The following is a 16,504-nucleotide window of genomic DNA, read 5'->3' as shown; positions in this document are numbered from 1 at the left end:
GTGGTTTCTACCGTGAAAGCGCTGTATCAAAATGATTCAAGTTGAAGACATTTCCCATGAGCCTCGATGTTTCACAACCTCCCTGAGAGGTTGTGGCAGAGCGTCTCAATACAAACCAAACAAGACATCAATAGTTCTGACAAACTTTTTATAAAACAGAAAATACAACATGTAGTAAGATCAGACACAGTTTGGCAGTGTTGTGAAGGAAAGAGTTGTGGGGAGGGTTAGTGTCAGAGTGCGGATTCCTCTCAACCTTTCTGTTTCTGGCAGAGTAGTGAAGTGTCACAGGCACGAGTGTGTTTGCTATGAACATGAACAAAAAGTCAATACAGGAAACCACCTGTTGAGCTTTTTGAACAAAATGGCTCTCAAATGTAGACTGGACACAAACAGTGGACAAAGCCAGGTAACCTCGAGCTTTGACCGTGGGAGCCAAAAATGTGCGTTCTTGGATGAAACATATCTTTAAACCTTTTCATCTTCTCAAGTCTGGATGCAGCTGAAAGAGTGACACAGACGCTCCATCAACCATCAGTGAGGTGATCTGACATTTCTACAAGCCGGCGTCCCCGACGCTCAGCCTCCACCATCAGACTGTGTCGTCCCCACAACCACCGTCCTGATCGATGCACGGCCTGCTCCGACCTCCGGTCTTTATCAAAGCGTCTGGAGATAGTGCGTCTCGCTTTCTTAACCAGCACTGTGCAGGTGAAGCTGAGGGCGAGATATGATGCCTCATATTGTTTGTCTTTGATTTAGTAGTTGGGACATCTGGTGAAGACTCATCGACTGTCTTACATTAACCTTGACATCCTGTCAAAATGAACCTGTCATACCCCACACGTCCAAACGTTCAAACCCCCTCTGTACTAGTAGAACGGTATGTACCGACATGGCAGCAAACAAATGAAAGATCTACAGAACGCCAAAAGTACCAGGATGTTGTACTGTTTCAAAAGAAAATGACAGTAAGCATCAAACCAGTTTAGCTCGCGTACCGTTTCCAACAGTTCAAAGCGGCAGGTTAGAGATCAAAATGATGGCTGTGACGGGCCGGGCAGTCGAACATATCAGCAATCAATACATCTTCATTTGTAAAGCACCTATTCATCTCGATAGTAGTATGTAGTGAGGCACTTTCAGAGTGTACTCTTTGTAGACTTTAAAAACCCAATCGTGTGGTATTGAAGACTTGAGGAGAGCGGTGCTCGTCTGCTCACATCACTCACAGTGAGTTTGAACTTTCACCATCAGGTGGTCGTTTAAAAACGGTAAGACTCCGGCTCGCATTTGTTCCTGTTGCAATAAATAAATGAAACAGCAGTTAGCCCTTTGGTTGCTGCACTTTCACGGCACACCTCGACTTTTCACTTTAATAACTTGGTAAGAATTCCCATTTAGGTACGAGCTCTCCGGTGTTTTATATTTTGTTGTCCGATTTTTTAATTGAGATTTTGCGGTGATCTTTGTTCCTGTGTGCTCCAAATCAAATTCCCCCTCGTGGGACAATAAAGAATCTGAATCTACTTTGTCATCTGTTTCCATACAGAAGGACTTTTGCTTCACGCCCCCTGCTGGTCATTAAAAAGAATGCAGCTCGCGGTCGTTCTTTATTTGCTTGGCTTTGGAAACCTAGAGGCTAACCCACTCTTTATGTACAGTCTTTGTAACTCTCCCAACAGAGGCACATTTGAAGCATAAAAAGTGGAGTTCATGAAATACCACAGTGCAAAACTGTGCTCTTCCTCCTGAGGTCACAAGAGTCTCAATCTGTTGAAATAAGTAAAAAAAATACTTGCGTGACAATCGACATGTTCTTACTAAATCTATTTGATCTCCGTTTGTGATTAAATTTATTACCTAAAGTGCAAAATGAACGAGAGATCAGGAAAGCTGAAATCCTCCGTTCTGTGCAAGAGTTTTGTGAAACACTACGAGAAGAAATGTTTGGATAAAAAAACTCGATGGCCTGTGGAGATCATTGGTAAGCTTGATTTTTAACTGACTCAATCTCATTAATGCCTCCTGACAGTTTCATTAAAAATGTTTGCATAAATCCTGAGGCTGTGGAAAACAGCTCTCAGCTGTTCAGGACAGGAGCAGCGTTCAGCGTCCCCTGTCTGCAGAGGACAAGGCCGCTTCAAAGCAGTAACATACGAGTAAAGCTCTTTTACATGTAGAGTCAAGACAAATTAAAAAAACAAACAAATTTACACTGTACAAACTCATTTCAATCTACAGTGAGGCTAGGTGACAACAGGGGTATAAAATGCTGGTGCTGAGCGTTCAGTCTAAAACTGTTCAAAGACGAGATCACACAGTCTCTGAGACACCGACTCCCTGCTGGTCCGAAGCGTCAGACGGTACATCTGAAAGGAAAACACACAGTTACACATACATGTGATTAAAGACAGGGCTCCGTCAGCATGTGTGTGTGTGTGTGTGTATTTACCCCTGCCTGTGTGTTGGGCTCCAGTCGGAGCAGGCAGCCCACCTGAGTGCTTTTAGTGTGAATGACTCCCGCTCCGACAAAGTTTGTAGGGTTGGGATCCACATTCTCCAGCAGAGCCACACCGAAACCAATAATCTGTAAAAAAGGGTTTAGGGTTAGAAAGAGGCGAAGTTGAGGCCTGAAGCCTCCTGATTATACTCCAATCATTATTTATAACTCAATACTTTGTTGGATCCAAACAGATATGGTTTATAATATGTAAGCTGTTGCTGTGACATTTGTCAAACATGGTTTTTTTTTACCTTGGCCTTGGTGACCTCTGTGTCCATGGGGTGCTGGGCTTTGAAGATTTTCTGGACCTCTTGCTCAGGACTGAGAACACAGAGGATGACAGGATATCAAACTGAAATGATTGCACTCATGAAGAACCGTCTTTGCTGCTGTGAAGTCGACTCCTGATGAGGCCGTGGTGCAGAGAGAGACTTACGCTCCCAGCTGTTTCCAGCGTTGGAAGAAGTCCTGGGACGTCATCTCTGTGGGCTGGAAGAATTTGTTGAGCATCACAGGAAGTTTCACTCCGATGTTCTGAAGAGTTCCACCATATCTGTTCACACACACAAACACATCAGCATGCACACAAAGGCTCCACACATTAAAAGCTCCACGCGCATTCAGACCCCGACCTGAAGGTGATGTCCAGCACTGGTGCGTGTGTGAAATCTGACAGGCACTCGATGTTGATGATCTGCTGGACCTGAGCCCCTCCTTCTATTACAGGGTCCACGGCCTTCGAGTGCACGTTCAGCTGTGGAGGCTTACGTCAAGGATGGTGGCGTTCATCGTAACACATGAGGCTTCACGTGCAGGCACAAAGGAAGCTGCAGCGCTGACATGAAAGCTATCTTGGTGACACTGTGGACGCCCCCAAAACACTTGGAAGCATGCAAGTAAAGAAGGTTCCGGTAACAGAAAGGTAAACAGGTGAGGATTAAGTATCTGTTACTTTGCAGACGATCTGCAGCAGAGGTGAAAGACAGAAGCTGACACTCAAAGAGCAGAAGAATGAGACATCATGTTAGACTAAAGATCGACCCCAACGTTTAAATCTGTGATAAAAACATAAATCTCTATCGTCTCTGTTCGCCGAGTGTTTTTTACCTCAGACTCGTCGAGTCGTTTGAATTTAAATTAAAGTTAGAAGTGAACCTTGGATCATGCTAAAGCAGAAGGTCTACTTAAAGATTATCAAACTGCTTCTCTTTAGGTTCACAGTTTGGTCAGCTCAGAGACAACCGAGCGATAACGTCATCACTGTATGTTTCGCAGGACGTAAAGGTGATCATGGTGAAGTGTGGAGGAAAGGATATGAGCTGGGAGCGGTTCCTGACTGGTCACAGAGGAGGAGAAGCTGACGAACTGAGTGGACGTCTTGTTGCCGTAGAACACATATATGCGACCTGTTAGGACGACAAGCAGTGAAGTCATCAGATCACCCATCGTCTCCCACTCGCTGCACACGAGTGCATCACATCATTAGAAACAGACGTAAAGACGCTGCTCACCCAGGTTCTGTCTGTACTCAGACTTGAGTCCAATCTGCAAGAGCTGGTTCTCGTAGATCACACCATTGTTCTTACAAACAAACCTGGAAATTGCAAACACAATTACAAATTCAGCCAACAAAGAACTTCCTCTTTCAAATTAAAGATGATCTCAAAACATGACGCCAAATCTGAGCATTTTAGTGACTTCATTCAAACACAGGGCTCAATATACATAACTCCATATTTAAACATTGTGTACACATTAAAAGGACGAGTGCATCAGAAATGTTCGATCAGGAGTTTTGATTATTTTTTTTTCCATCTGTGTCACATTTAGACGGGTGGAGAAACTTTATTGGAATCAATGAGCAGTTCAACCATTACGGACACCGAGTCGTCTGTGACTTTACAACTATTCACCGACGGCTTTAAACTCTATTTCTCAGCTCATTTCATCCTCCAAGCTTCCACCTTTATCCCACCTGGAGAAGTTTTCCTCACACACTTCCACCGCTGCAGGTGTGGAGAAGTCAGAAAACACATCGACGAGCAGGCTGTTTGTCACCGGAGGGGCGGAGCTTACATTCAGCAGGTCCGTGAAGGGATGACTGGAACCCTTGGGAGAAAAAACATAATTAACACCAAGGATCTCAATAAAACACAAACATATGAAGATTTAAATATTTTAAAATGTACCATGACTTGTCTGTGAACAATAAAACATTTTAACTATGGACCTTAAAGGGAGAGTTTCATATTTCTGACGTATGAGCTTCTTCATCTGTTTAAGCCCCAGTAGGAAGCTGCAGACTGGGCTCTTTGTACGTAATTTGGATCCATTTAAGAAAAACCCACCAAAAAAATGAGGATGGATGTAAGTGAACTCTATATTTAGATTTTACAGTTTGAGGGAGCACTGTATCTCAGGAACTATATCATCTACAGACATGTTCATTTCAGAGATGGACCTGAGATGTCAGGTGAGGCAGATTTCTTAACTCAGACCACTTGGTATGGAATGACCCTCGTGTTAACGTCACTGCTGTTTTGCAGCTGCATTAATACAACATGAGCGAGTCATCAGCAGCTCCAGGTGTGTTTGCACCTCTGTTTGAAGAGGTGAGTATCGAGCTAATGTTAGCTGCCCAGCTTTCAAGGTAGCAGAATCAGGAAGGGAGAAAGACTGGACACGGCGTCTCTAACAGGCTCTCACTCTGCTTTGTAAAAACACTCAGCTTGTTATTGATATCTGAACAGAACAGTGACAACCAGAACAGACTTCATACATTCAATGATATTAAAAAAAAAGGACTGCATGAAATAATGCAGTCATTAAAAGAAGCAGCAGTGGCAGAAGTAAAGAATAATTAAAGATGATGTCTCATGCTACTTTATACCATGGTCACAGCAGAGAGCATGATGGGACTAGCTGAGGCAGGGCGGGGTCTGTTGGTAGGGAGAAGGTCTGCCATCAGTGAAGGAGAAGACTGATGGAGAGAAAGAGAAGAAGGACGGAGGGGTGAAGACAAAGACAGGAGGAGACAAGGCAAGTGGAGAGAAGGGTTAGGAAAGGTTAGGAGAAAATAAAGACCACGAGGCTGAAACCTTCAAAGAACAACAACAACGAGACTTTCAGAACAAGAGCTGAATCTGACATTGACTTCTTTAAAACATTTTCCTTCACAGAGTTTCATAAACTAAAGTTGAAAAGAAAAACGTCATCGTTTACCTTCTTTGAGGCTTCAGCGTTCTCGCTGTTCTCCGTGCTGCCGTTGACGTTCCTGCGGGCGTCGTCGATGTCAGGCAGATGTCCGGGGCCCTTCTTCTTCTTCAGCTTGGCCAGGATTGAAGACTCTCTCTCTGGGAATGGAGGCATCTCTTCTAACACTGTGGCCTGTGAAGGGAGAAAGAGGCTTTAAGGTGCAGTCCACACGTCGGCGGGTCGTCTTTCTAAACTGACGTTTTTCCTTCCGTTTAAAAAAAATAAATCACACTCAGTTCTGAAACATCGTCGTCCACATGAAAATGCAAAAATGGACTCTTAGGTCTGTCATGTTAATGACAGGCAGATATTTTATCCACATGTGTCTGCCAGGACCAAAGTTCTCCCACCAAGCAGAAACCTGACCGGGTCTCGTCCACAAGCGGCAGCATTGGTGGAGGGTTCAGGCGTCTCTGCTCGTCAACACACTGCATGTGTGTGTAAGCATGTTAAAAGTCCAGACAGCAGCGTTACCACCAGCACGAGTTCAGTTACGTCTGCTAAGTAAAATACTGTTTCCTTGCAGCTCAGTCCCTGCGTGCATCACTCACCAGTATGTCAGTGCTGGCGATGCAGCTCAGCCTCAGGTACTCCACGGCTCTCTGTTGGAGCTCCACGTCAGCGTTGCGTAGCTGACTGTCGGAGCGCAGGACGTCTTGGATCGTGGTCTTTATTTCTGGAAACAAGTTGATGAACTTGATGTAGGCCGACAGCAGCAGAGCCCGAGTTGGCACCGAGCACAGGTGGAACTTCGAGTGGAGAAGGTTAAACTGGACCAGGGGGCTGATGGGAAAGAAAAACAGAAAACCAGCACACGTATGAAGCAATAATAGGTTTCAGCAGTGAGCCACTTCCTCGTCTTTAACTTTTAGACATCAGCCTGGTGAATGAGTCCATAACCACAAACATCAACATGACGAATTTAAAACGAGGCGTTTATCAGAAGACAGCTGAAACCTCTGCTCATGTCAGACTCAGTTAAACATTGAAGAATTCACAGCAGAGCAGAGTTTATGGAAGCTGTTCGTACCTGGAGCGTGAATCCCCAGCAATGAGGTTTCCAAACTCTCCCAGGATGTACCCCCCCACCTTAACCAGGTTCTCATGGCAGGCCGGGGCCTGGAGCGCCTGCCAGAGTGTGACAGAGCGAGGTCAGGGACAACACAGAGGAAACCCTTCACAAACATCTACTCGAAAGATTGAAAACATGCTTTAGGCTGTATCAACTTCTTCCCCACCTCAAAGACTGTCTTGGCAGCATAGCCTTGGACTTCATCGCGGTTGATGACGATCTGGATGACACGATACCACACCTCCTCACTGACGTAGTCCCCCGCCATGCGGATGAGGTTTAGGATGGTATCCACGTACCAGGTGTAGTCCACGGCGTATTTCTCTGCCAGGATAGCCACTTTGAGCACCTGAGGGAGACAATGAAGGGGCTGAATGGGAGAGCAGCCCACATGGGAACGAAATGTGCTCCACCTATGAACTGCAAACGCACTATCTCCTCCCTGATGGAGTAGTCGGCCGTCTCCAGGTAGCTCAGCATCTCTGCCACAATCTGCTTGGCGTTGCTGCGGTCACACATGGCGTAGAGCAGATCCACGGCTCGCTGGCGAACGCTTACATCTCGCTCCGTCTGCGTGAGAAAACGTAAGATGATTTATGTAAAAACTAATTCCTCTGCTAATGTGTGCTGAACAAACACGAGTGGAAGTGACTGACCTTTAGAGCATTAATCACAGTGTCTATGTGCGTCTTCACCGCCTCGTGAGAAAACTCAGAGCTGGCCAGTGTGCACATGCTCTCTAAAGCCAAATAACGGAGATTGGTTTCTCTGTGCTGCAGAAACTGGCCCAGCTGGTTGCAGGCTCGTACTAACAGAGTGGGTTCACTGGAAGAGACAATACAACAGCCGTGTCAGATGGGTTCACTTTCTCAGACTCAAACACACGTTATGGCATCAACAAACACAGAGGAGAAGGTTTGACATTATTAACCTAAACACAGCACGGTAAGGTGGATTTCCCAGCAGCTTTGATGTTAATCAAAAATAAATAAAGCAAACATATCTGACTTTAGCATTGTGTTCTTATCGTTTTTCAGCCTCTGCAATATCATGATAAAATCCCCCAAACCAAACGTGTATTTCTGTTACTCCACACATCCACTGCAAGCAGGACTGTGGGAGTGAACCTGACCCACCTGTCGTGGAGGATGATGAGGGAGATGGCTTCAAACAGAATAGCGTTCTTTGCATTCGAGTGCTGGACCTTCTTGGACTTGGGCGGCTCCTGGGATTTATTGAGGATGGTCTCTAGACACTCAGTGAGACGACTGCGCAGCGCTGCATCTTCTGCAACAACAGAGGACATGTTGTGAGCACCTCGCCGCCGTTTCTTAAACCCTCGTCGACATCGTTTTAATCACTACTTTGTATTTAGAATATGTGGAGGGAAACTCTGCTGCCATCAAGTGTTCAAAAACTCTTCATTTGGGTAGTGTAATAATGCTGTCAAACTGTCGATACTGTTGACATTAAGTTGATTAATGACTTTACACAAGGAAGATTCTAGAGTCTCAGATGGCTTAAAGGGATACTTCAGCCATTTGCATGAAGCTTTGCATCATTAGAAACATGGTAGTAGTGTTCAATGGTCGTGAATCCAGCCCTCACTTTGCCCTTAGACGAGAAAAATATGTTTTTCTTTGCCTGGAAGTGCAAAAAGCGTCATATTGCATCACATGAAGAAAACTTTCAAACAAAGAAAAACATATTTTTCTCGTCTCAGGGCAAAATGAGGGTTGCATTCACGACCATTCAACACTACTACCATGTTTCTAATGATGCAAAGCTTCATGCAAATGGGTGAAGTATCCCTTTAAGTTAAAACAACACCATCTCTGTTCAATTAATGATTAATATCTATCCAAAGTACTGAAGCTGGGAAAACTTTTTAAGTTGTACTTTTTACCAACAGCTCATGAAAGACAGAGAGAGAGAGCGACAACTACAATGGCAAAGTTTGTTCAATGAAATGTTGTCCACTGAGATCTTATGCAGGCAAGTCAATATAAACATGTCTGTCTCTCCCTGTAGCAACTTATTACAACAGATTTCAAACATTTGACTGAGTTTTTTTTTCTTATGAATGATGTTAATTAAAAAATGAACTATGTTAAGATATAATGAAAGGAAAAAAATCAATGAACATGATGTGACTCAATGCGGTAAAAAACGAGCCTGGAAGTCCATCTGTGTCATCTCATATTTAAATTCAAAAGCCACTGAATTTCCAGCACTGAATACCAAACTGAAATCATGTATTAGAATCTGTTGCCTCTGAATTAAACTCAACAATGTTCACAAGTTCAGAATGAAAAATGTAATGGTTAAAAATCCAACAGACCAAATTGTGATGAAAAATAGGAAGTTTCAAATGTCAGATTAAACATCCGGGGATGTGAGAGATAGTGATGGATTCTAGTTCCAGTCAAACCGACATCCAGCCAATCACCTTACACTTCATTGATCACATGACACCTGCTTTCTCGTTCCAAACGCTTAATGCTAAGCTAGGCTGCACACCATCTTGAATTAAAAAACAAACATCTCGATGGAAGCCGTCACGGAGGACACGTGAACGCTGCGCTCCTCTGGAGACATGCACAGAAGGGTGTTATGGGTAATTGTAGAGATGGAGAGAGCTGCAGACGGAGCAATGAGTTGAACTCCTGTCATGATGCGGGTCCTAACAGAGACTAAAAGAACAAACTACAGGCTACAAACACAACCTAAGTGCTACCCTAGAGGGATGGTAATGGACTGACAAGGTCAATAATTTCATCTGATGATGGAGCGATCATTTATTACCTTGTGCAGAAAGCTGATTATTTGACCTGGCAATAGAAGAAAGGGCAATTACAAGAATCAAAATAATAATATTAATACTGGGAATGCTATTCTGGAGACCACAAAAATAGTAATAAATGCTGATGTCGTTAATATGCTGTTCACTTAGATGAGGCAGACTCTTTGCTCTTGAATGAAAATCAATGAAATCAGTCCTGGACACATGCAGTATCTGAAGTTAAAGTGGGTTTTACACACCAAGACAAATTCCTTGTATGTGTAAATGCACTTGGCAATACAACCCGATTCTGATCCTGATCAAACAATGCATGCATTCATGGTGGTTATCATTTTTAGTAATGGACTAACAAGCTTGCAGCATGATCCAGACTTCACAGATCAGTATTAGACATGTCATCTCTTTCATTATTATGTTAGCATACCAGGGGGAGGGTAGCACTGTAGCAGGCGCAGCAGCTTCACAGAGAGCCAGGGTGCAGCGACAAAATAGTAGGTGTAGTCCTGGAGGTCGATGGACGCTGAAGTCACGATCTGTACAAAATAAAAACATGCATTGAGAAGTGATCCTTGGATTTAATGAGGGACATGTTTGGTGAAACCTTTCAGGAGGACACGCACCCTGCTGAGCCGGGCCACAGACAGTGAGACGGCTGTTTTAAAGTCGTCAGGACTCTTCTGGGCCAGATTGGTGATGAGGCTGGTGGCTGCTGTCACGACGCCCTGAAAACACATGGACGAAAACAGAAAAACATCTGAACACAACGTAACGCCATCCTGGTTCAGCTTCAGGAGCGCAGATCCGATACACTGATGTGACAGGCAGTAGTGTGCACTGAATAGTAATCATCATGGTGAACTGCTTTAGCTGCTGATATTCTCCTAAATCAACAGGCTTCAATCTCACTTTGGACATCTCATGCATGTTAAATATTTTAACTGGTGGGGATCGAACCCTCAATCTGGGAGGGGGAGAGATGTCCGACTACCGCTGAGCCACAGCCGCCTTACATTTGTACTTTCATCTTTGTAATGTTAGTATCTTCAAATGCTTCACTTCTCAACACAGTCTAAATGTTATGTTGGTGTTTAAAGTCATGCTGCAGCTTTTCTTATTTTAGACACATTTAAAAATAATTATCCAATGAATGATCCGTCACGAGGTTAATCTTGACAAAGATGCCATGAATGCCTGTCCTTAGATTTGTTTTCAAACGATGGTACACCGCCGACAGGTTTGAATCTACTTTGAAGTGAAAAGAAGGGGAAACAATGAAAGCTTCATCACAGCTGGTTGAACATCCTTATAAACCGTTCTGTGGCACATCTCTCTACTCAAACCTCACTCTCTGTTTCAGTGCACAGCACAAACCTGGGACACAGCATCTTCTTACCAGGTGTTGATCATTTAGTAGGTGGACTACTCGTGCTGTCCATTCCCCCATGGGAACCAGGTCAGGACACATCCTGTTGAGTCTCAGCAGACACAGAGCTGCACTCTGCTTCACACTGTCCATGGTGTCCCTGATGGAGGCAGAACGACTTCTTTAAACCCCATAAAAGAGACTTCCAAAAAGAAATCTTACGAAGTCAAATGTCATAAAAAAAATACTTCAGATTTCAGTTTTGTGCTTGTTGAGATTTCTGACTGAACACGGGAAAAACAACCCTGAGAGCAGCTACTCTGTCAGCTATTTAACTTTTAAAAAACACAACAAAGAAACTTCATGTTCTCTCTACGAATCATAGACAGACAACATATTTTGTGCGTCTCCTTGTAACAAATATAAAAACAATGATGACCAGTAAAACAAATCTATCTCCACGTTATGAGCCAGTGTGTTACGTTACTTTGACGCTTGTAAGCTAACATGCAGTGAGGCCTAAAGAACCAACCCTGCAACCAGGATGCTGGGAATCTGAGACGCAAAGGCCTCGGCCATCTCTCTGCTGCCCACGTTAGCGATGCAGTGCAGAGCCAGGTTCATGAAGGTGGGGTTACGACTGGCCAGGTCGTTCTTGATGCCATTGTTGATGAGACGGATCAGGTCACTGTTGGAGTTCACCAGCACTGAGATGAACAGGTAACCCTGACGGGGGGGGGGGGGGGAACGACACACACGTCATCAGGACAGCTCTATTTTATAGCACACATGATTTCTACACTCTTCACACAGACATCTCTGCCAGCTGACAACGAGCACACACTCACGATCTGCTTCTCTGTGTACTTGTTGGAGCTGAGCAGGTTAACAGCCTCCATGTGTCCAAAGTCGATGTCATGGCCGAGCAGGAAGATGAAGAGCAGCTTGCAGACGTACTTCTTTTTACTGTAGCCATCTAGAGCCTTGTCTCCTGTCCAAACACACAAACACAACACACGGACAAAGAAGGATTTCAATGTCAATACAGAAATACAACACTGAGTACAGCAGGGACTTCAGAAGTCGGGTGTTTAATAACCAACAGTGACGAGAAAAAGGCAGACTGGAGTTCAGAATAAATCTGTTTAGCCTCATAAGAATGAATGAGTGGGGTGGCTGCAGCTCTTTAGGGACTTAGGTTGGGAACCAAAGAGTCACCACTTCAGGGAGCAAGTCTGGAAACTGGTCTGGTAGCTGTTCAGCACCAACCCCAACCCCCCCCCCCCCCCCTTATTTCTTTGTTAGTGCATAGGATCCCGTTTGTGTGTGTGTGTGGGGAGAACGTCAACACCAGAGTATGAAGTCAAATTTCTCCTTGCAGGAGTAAAAAGTACGATAAGCTGTTCTATAGAGTAATGGTGATCACAGCTAAAGATAATTAAAAATATAAATCATCTCACAGAAACCCTCTCTTGTTTCAGTCGCTGTACTTTTCTGGACTAATCTTTTGTGTCAAAAGCAAAGCGAATGGAATAACAGAGGTTTCATCTCATTTCTGTGAGATGATTTAACTTTTAAAATATCAAGTGGGAGCAGAAACTGTTCAAACAACTTCAGTTATTATAAACACGGTTCAACAAGAGGAGGAAGCTGTTCAGGAGTCTCCTTTGTTACGAGAGCTCCTGTTTATGTCGACTCCAGCCCCCCGTGTCTGTGCAGCCAGTTAGAAAGGAAGTCGAGCGTCCTCCATGTCTCCCCCTTCATGCTGAGGTCGACAGTTTTGGGAAAATAATCACGAGTAAGCTCGACTTCTCAACATAACACCAGAGAAATGCTTAAAAACATGCACATATTTCATCAAAACTTAAATGCATCCTTCAAACTACAATGTAAACCAATGTTCACTGCAGTTGACATTTTATTGACGATTACTTTGTGACACCAAAAAATCCTTAAAAAGGATCTCCAACACAAAGTAAAGACTAAATACAGATGCCAGCCTGCTGCTGGGCAGTGCAGAGAGGCCACTTGTTCAGGCTCACTAATAATAGTCAGTGAGTGAAGAACAGGTGGCTGCGAGGAGAAACCACATCAACAGCAGGGTGAGACGGAGACTTTCACAGAGAGGTGTGGAGCAGTCCCTGAGAGAGCACAAAGCCAGTCCAGGAATAACCAACACACCAGGTGTTACAGATCAGGTCTTGGATTTAAGTGGTCCATCTTTACTCAGCCCGGTTTGTCTGAGTTGATCACTTACCTTTAAACTTTGAGCGGATATTGGCCAGTTCTTTGTTTATCCTCTTGATCTCTGCCTCTTTACTTTTACCTGCAAAATAATTTGATATATTACACGTTAATGATGAATCATTAATCACTCTTATCGTTGACACTGCTGTTTCCTCTTAAGATGTATTAGCTACAGATAAGGGTCAAGTCTGAGGCAGATTTGTATTAAATAGATCAATTAGCTGAACAGATAACATTATCTGATCTGTTCAGAAGGAATATTTAAGGGAGTCTAATAGCCTAGCGCTTATATTGCGCTCCCCATGTACGGAGGCTGGAGACGTCATGACAGCGGCTGTGGATTCCAACCCGACCCGGGCCCTTTGCTGCAGCTCACCCTCTGTCTTTTTACAGCTTTCTTATCTATCGATGGCAAAGAAGGCCAGAAAATCGTGTTCTTAAATACTGTATGAACACACTCTGTCAGAGATCAAGTGTAGCTCATGATGTTTGTCCCATACTTTTGATAAATATCCTCGTACATCCTTGTATTTATTCCACACCATGTAAAGTGACCATCAGAAGTAACTGATCACATTCATACACCGCCGACAAAGCAGCAGGAGCATTTCAGGGTTAAGTGTCTTGCCCAAGGACACATCGAACATACAGCTGCAGGAGCTGGGGATCGAACCCTTGACCCGCTGGTTGAGAGATGACCGACTCTACCGCCTGGGCCGCAGCCGCTCAGCCTGCTTTGTCCTGAGGTTTAACAATTAGAGCGATGCACATAAAGAAAAACATCACAGAACCACTTCTTAAACGTAGACCCGCTTGTTCGGAAAAAAAAAAAAAAGTTGCATTGCTTTCAGCAGGAACTGTTCAAGCCCATCTCATCTGACGTCTCCCAATACAAAAGTATCTTTTCTGCTGCATCTCTGCCTCCGTGGTTGTTTCTCTGCACGTGCTCACAGCTGCTCACGTCAGACTCGAAACATAAAAGTAGCTCAAAACTGTTAAATTGACTGCAGGAACAGGAGTAAGTGGACTGAAAAGAAAACATGAAGATCAGTGTGAGATGTGTGTGTGGTTGTGTCAGGACTTTACAAACTAACTACAGTGTTTGAGTGATGTTGACATTGCTGTGTCATCACATTAGTCCATGAAATCAGTGTATTACAAAAGCTCACACCAAACAAAAAAATAGTTATGAGTCACTGCCTTTGTCCATTTTTCAATAGATGAGAATTGTCACCATTCGCGCTAAAACTCACAACATGTAATCATTGTCACAGGTTGTAGATGAGCTTAAACCCTAATCTGTAAATACATAATGTTTGTATCATAAAGACGATAAACGTTTGTCCTGATAGTTGAGGATTAAAAATCAGCCAGTTCTCAGAAACAGTATAATTGTCAATGAAAAGGGTTTTACTACCATTATGTTCTTCCTGCATTTAATTATGTATTTTAGCATTTATTTGTGCATGTTTTTATTTCCAATTTTCTTGATCCTTATTTAAACTTTCTCTATTACAATAAGGTTAAAGAAATATAAAAATAAATACATGTGGTAATGTAAAAGTCGAGGGATATACAACTGCAGAAACAATAAATGAATAAATGCATAAATAACTATAAAAATATAGGCAAATCAGTGTCAAGTTATAAATACAGACATGAATGTATAAATTACCTAGATTTAAATACAATTACAAAAACAACAGTAACAACAAGGAAAATAGAAAAGAAAACAGTAGCAACACTATCTCTGCAAACCTTCTTCGTCCCTGCACCTTGTGAATAGATTTCTCTTGTACATGGTTGCACTTGTATATAATATAATATATATATATATATATATATATATATATATATATATATATATATATAAATAAGTGCTTCATGTTTGTATTTTCTTTAAATTTCGTTTAAAATGTAAGTTGTTCTTTATAGCTGTGAATAAATGTACCGAAAGATTAAACTGTCCTTTACGTCCCACACAAGTTGTGAAAGATGCTTTTAAGGACTTTCCTCCAAAGAAGACATTTATAATCAATTCTTTAAAACAAAACGACGTGAACGCCCCACTGATATGTGACAGTTTGGCTTTTATCGGATCTTGTCGACGGTCCACGCCCTTCAAAATAACGTTAGCAAGCGAAGCTAACAGCTAACGCTAATTAGCCAGTGTTAGCTGTGCAAGTTGTCGTTGTGAACTCACTTTGATGAGTTGAAGATGTCCAGGTGTTTAATGAAAGCAAAAGGGGAGAAACTGTTGATCATATTCAGACCCCTTTACTCATGTTACCCCCAGCTAGTTTGTTTTCTGTCCTGACCATGAACTGTCTGTGAATGTGATAAACAAACTTACAGTTCCTGATGTCGGAGATGAAGACCGCCAGGCCCCGCATCCCATCCCCTTTAGAGACCGCAGGCATCTTGTTTACTCCCCTGTTAACGGGCCGCTGTCACTTCCGTCTATTAAAATAGCCTGACCGTAAAAAAAGGGCGACTTTGTTTGAAGTTCGCTGATCAACTTGCTGAGCTGTGTGAGGAGGGAGCCGTCCGGTCATATGTCTGAGACAGGAACTAGACAAGCTGCGGCCACGTCCCATTTACCCCCGCAAGGCACCTTGTACCTAAAAGAGGGCTGCGTTCCATTCATGTGGCGTTGCACGTTTCTCAAACTTTTTTAGACTACATGGTCCCCTTTCAGGTGAGACATTTTCCCAAGGACCCCTCCTTATTGTAATGTTGATAAGCATATGTTAATACAGTAATATGGAGTACTTTGCAACTCTATTTATCCCTGTGGTGCGATTCACGCACCAGCAGTCGACTACAGGAGCAGCGACCTGCATACACCCTGATGGAGCAGGGGGAGCAATTTGGGGTCAAGTGTCTTGCCTAATCACACATCAGACATGTTGCTCGCAGGAGCTGGGTGGGTAAAGGAATACTCTTCTTCAGCCAATTCACAGAGTCAGTGCCTACCGCAAAGAGGGCTGGGCCTATACTCATAGAATCTGGCGTTACAGTGTAGTAAAACATTTCTGCTCGTGTTTTCATTCCTGACTGTGTTTCCCTCATGTTTTGATTGCCCTTATTTTCCTCACCTGTGTCTGATTGGTCTTACCTGTGTTTGAGACTAAATGTTTCTTCCCCTCCGACCAGATCATTGTTAGTTTTTAGATGTAGTCTTTGTCTGTAATCTCCCTGCGTTCCTGTGGTTTACCTTATTTTTCAGGAACCACAAAGAAAGTCGATTTTATAAAA

General features: G+C 43.4%; 1 protein-coding gene across 3 annotated transcripts; it reads right to left on the bottom strand.

Annotated features, from left to right (window-relative positions):
• Positions 1-131: 131 nt before the first annotated feature.
• On the bottom strand, positions 132-16,024 carry LOC306821452 (AP-2 complex subunit alpha-2-like). 3 transcript variants are annotated; one of them, XM_079339885.1, is made up of 23 exons: positions 15,600-16,024; positions 13,257-13,325; positions 11,848-11,990; positions 11,532-11,725; positions 11,030-11,159; positions 10,257-10,358; positions 10,061-10,169; positions 7,970-8,120; positions 7,490-7,658; positions 7,266-7,403; positions 7,000-7,182; positions 6,792-6,889; positions 6,313-6,544; positions 5,729-5,893; positions 5,397-5,486; positions 4,482-4,615; positions 4,018-4,100; positions 3,824-3,912; positions 3,139-3,263; positions 2,943-3,059; positions 2,758-2,827; positions 2,456-2,590; positions 132-2,372 (listed from the first exon to the last, which is right to left on the bottom strand). In XM_079339885.1, exons 1-23 carry the CDS (start codon positions 15,664-15,666, stop codon positions 2,295-2,297), a joined length of 2,871 nt encoding a protein of 956 aa, XP_079196011.1. In that variant the 5' UTR covers positions 15,667-16,024; the 3' UTR covers positions 132-2,294. The 3 variants fall into 3 exon arrangements, with proteins under 3 accessions (XP_079196011.1, XP_079196012.1, XP_079196013.1); XM_079339886.1 differs by lacking the exon at positions 5,397-5,486; XM_079339887.1 differs by lacking the exons at positions 132-2,372; positions 2,456-2,590; positions 2,758-2,827; positions 2,943-3,059; positions 3,139-3,263 and adding an exon at positions 3,351-3,705 and having other exon boundaries at positions 3,785-3,912.
• Positions 16,025-16,504: the final 480 nt, after the last annotated feature.

The sequence above is a fragment of the Symphodus melops genome (assembly GCF_947650265.1).
Source record: "Symphodus melops genome assembly, chromosome: 3".
NCBI lineage: Eukaryota > Metazoa > Chordata > Actinopteri > Labriformes > Labridae > Symphodus > Symphodus melops.
Note: the sequence above shows the minus strand (reverse complement) of the source record. Positions and strands in the feature narration are given on the sequence as shown.

Excerpts from the sequence above, each read along its gene's own strand:
- LOC306821452 (XM_079339885.1), bottom strand. The coding sequence starts at position 15,666 with ATGCCTGCGGTCTCTAAAGGGGATGGGATGCGGGGCCTGGCGGTCTTC. Across the intron at positions 11,726-11,847 it reads AGTACACAGAGAAGCAGATC|GGTTACCTGTTCATCTCAGT; the intron begins GTGAGTGTGTGC and ends CCCCCCCGTCAG. Across the intron at positions 3,913-4,017 it reads TGAGTACAGACAGAACCTGG|GTCGCATATATGTGTTCTAC; the intron begins GTGAGCAGCGTC and ends TCGTCCTAACAG.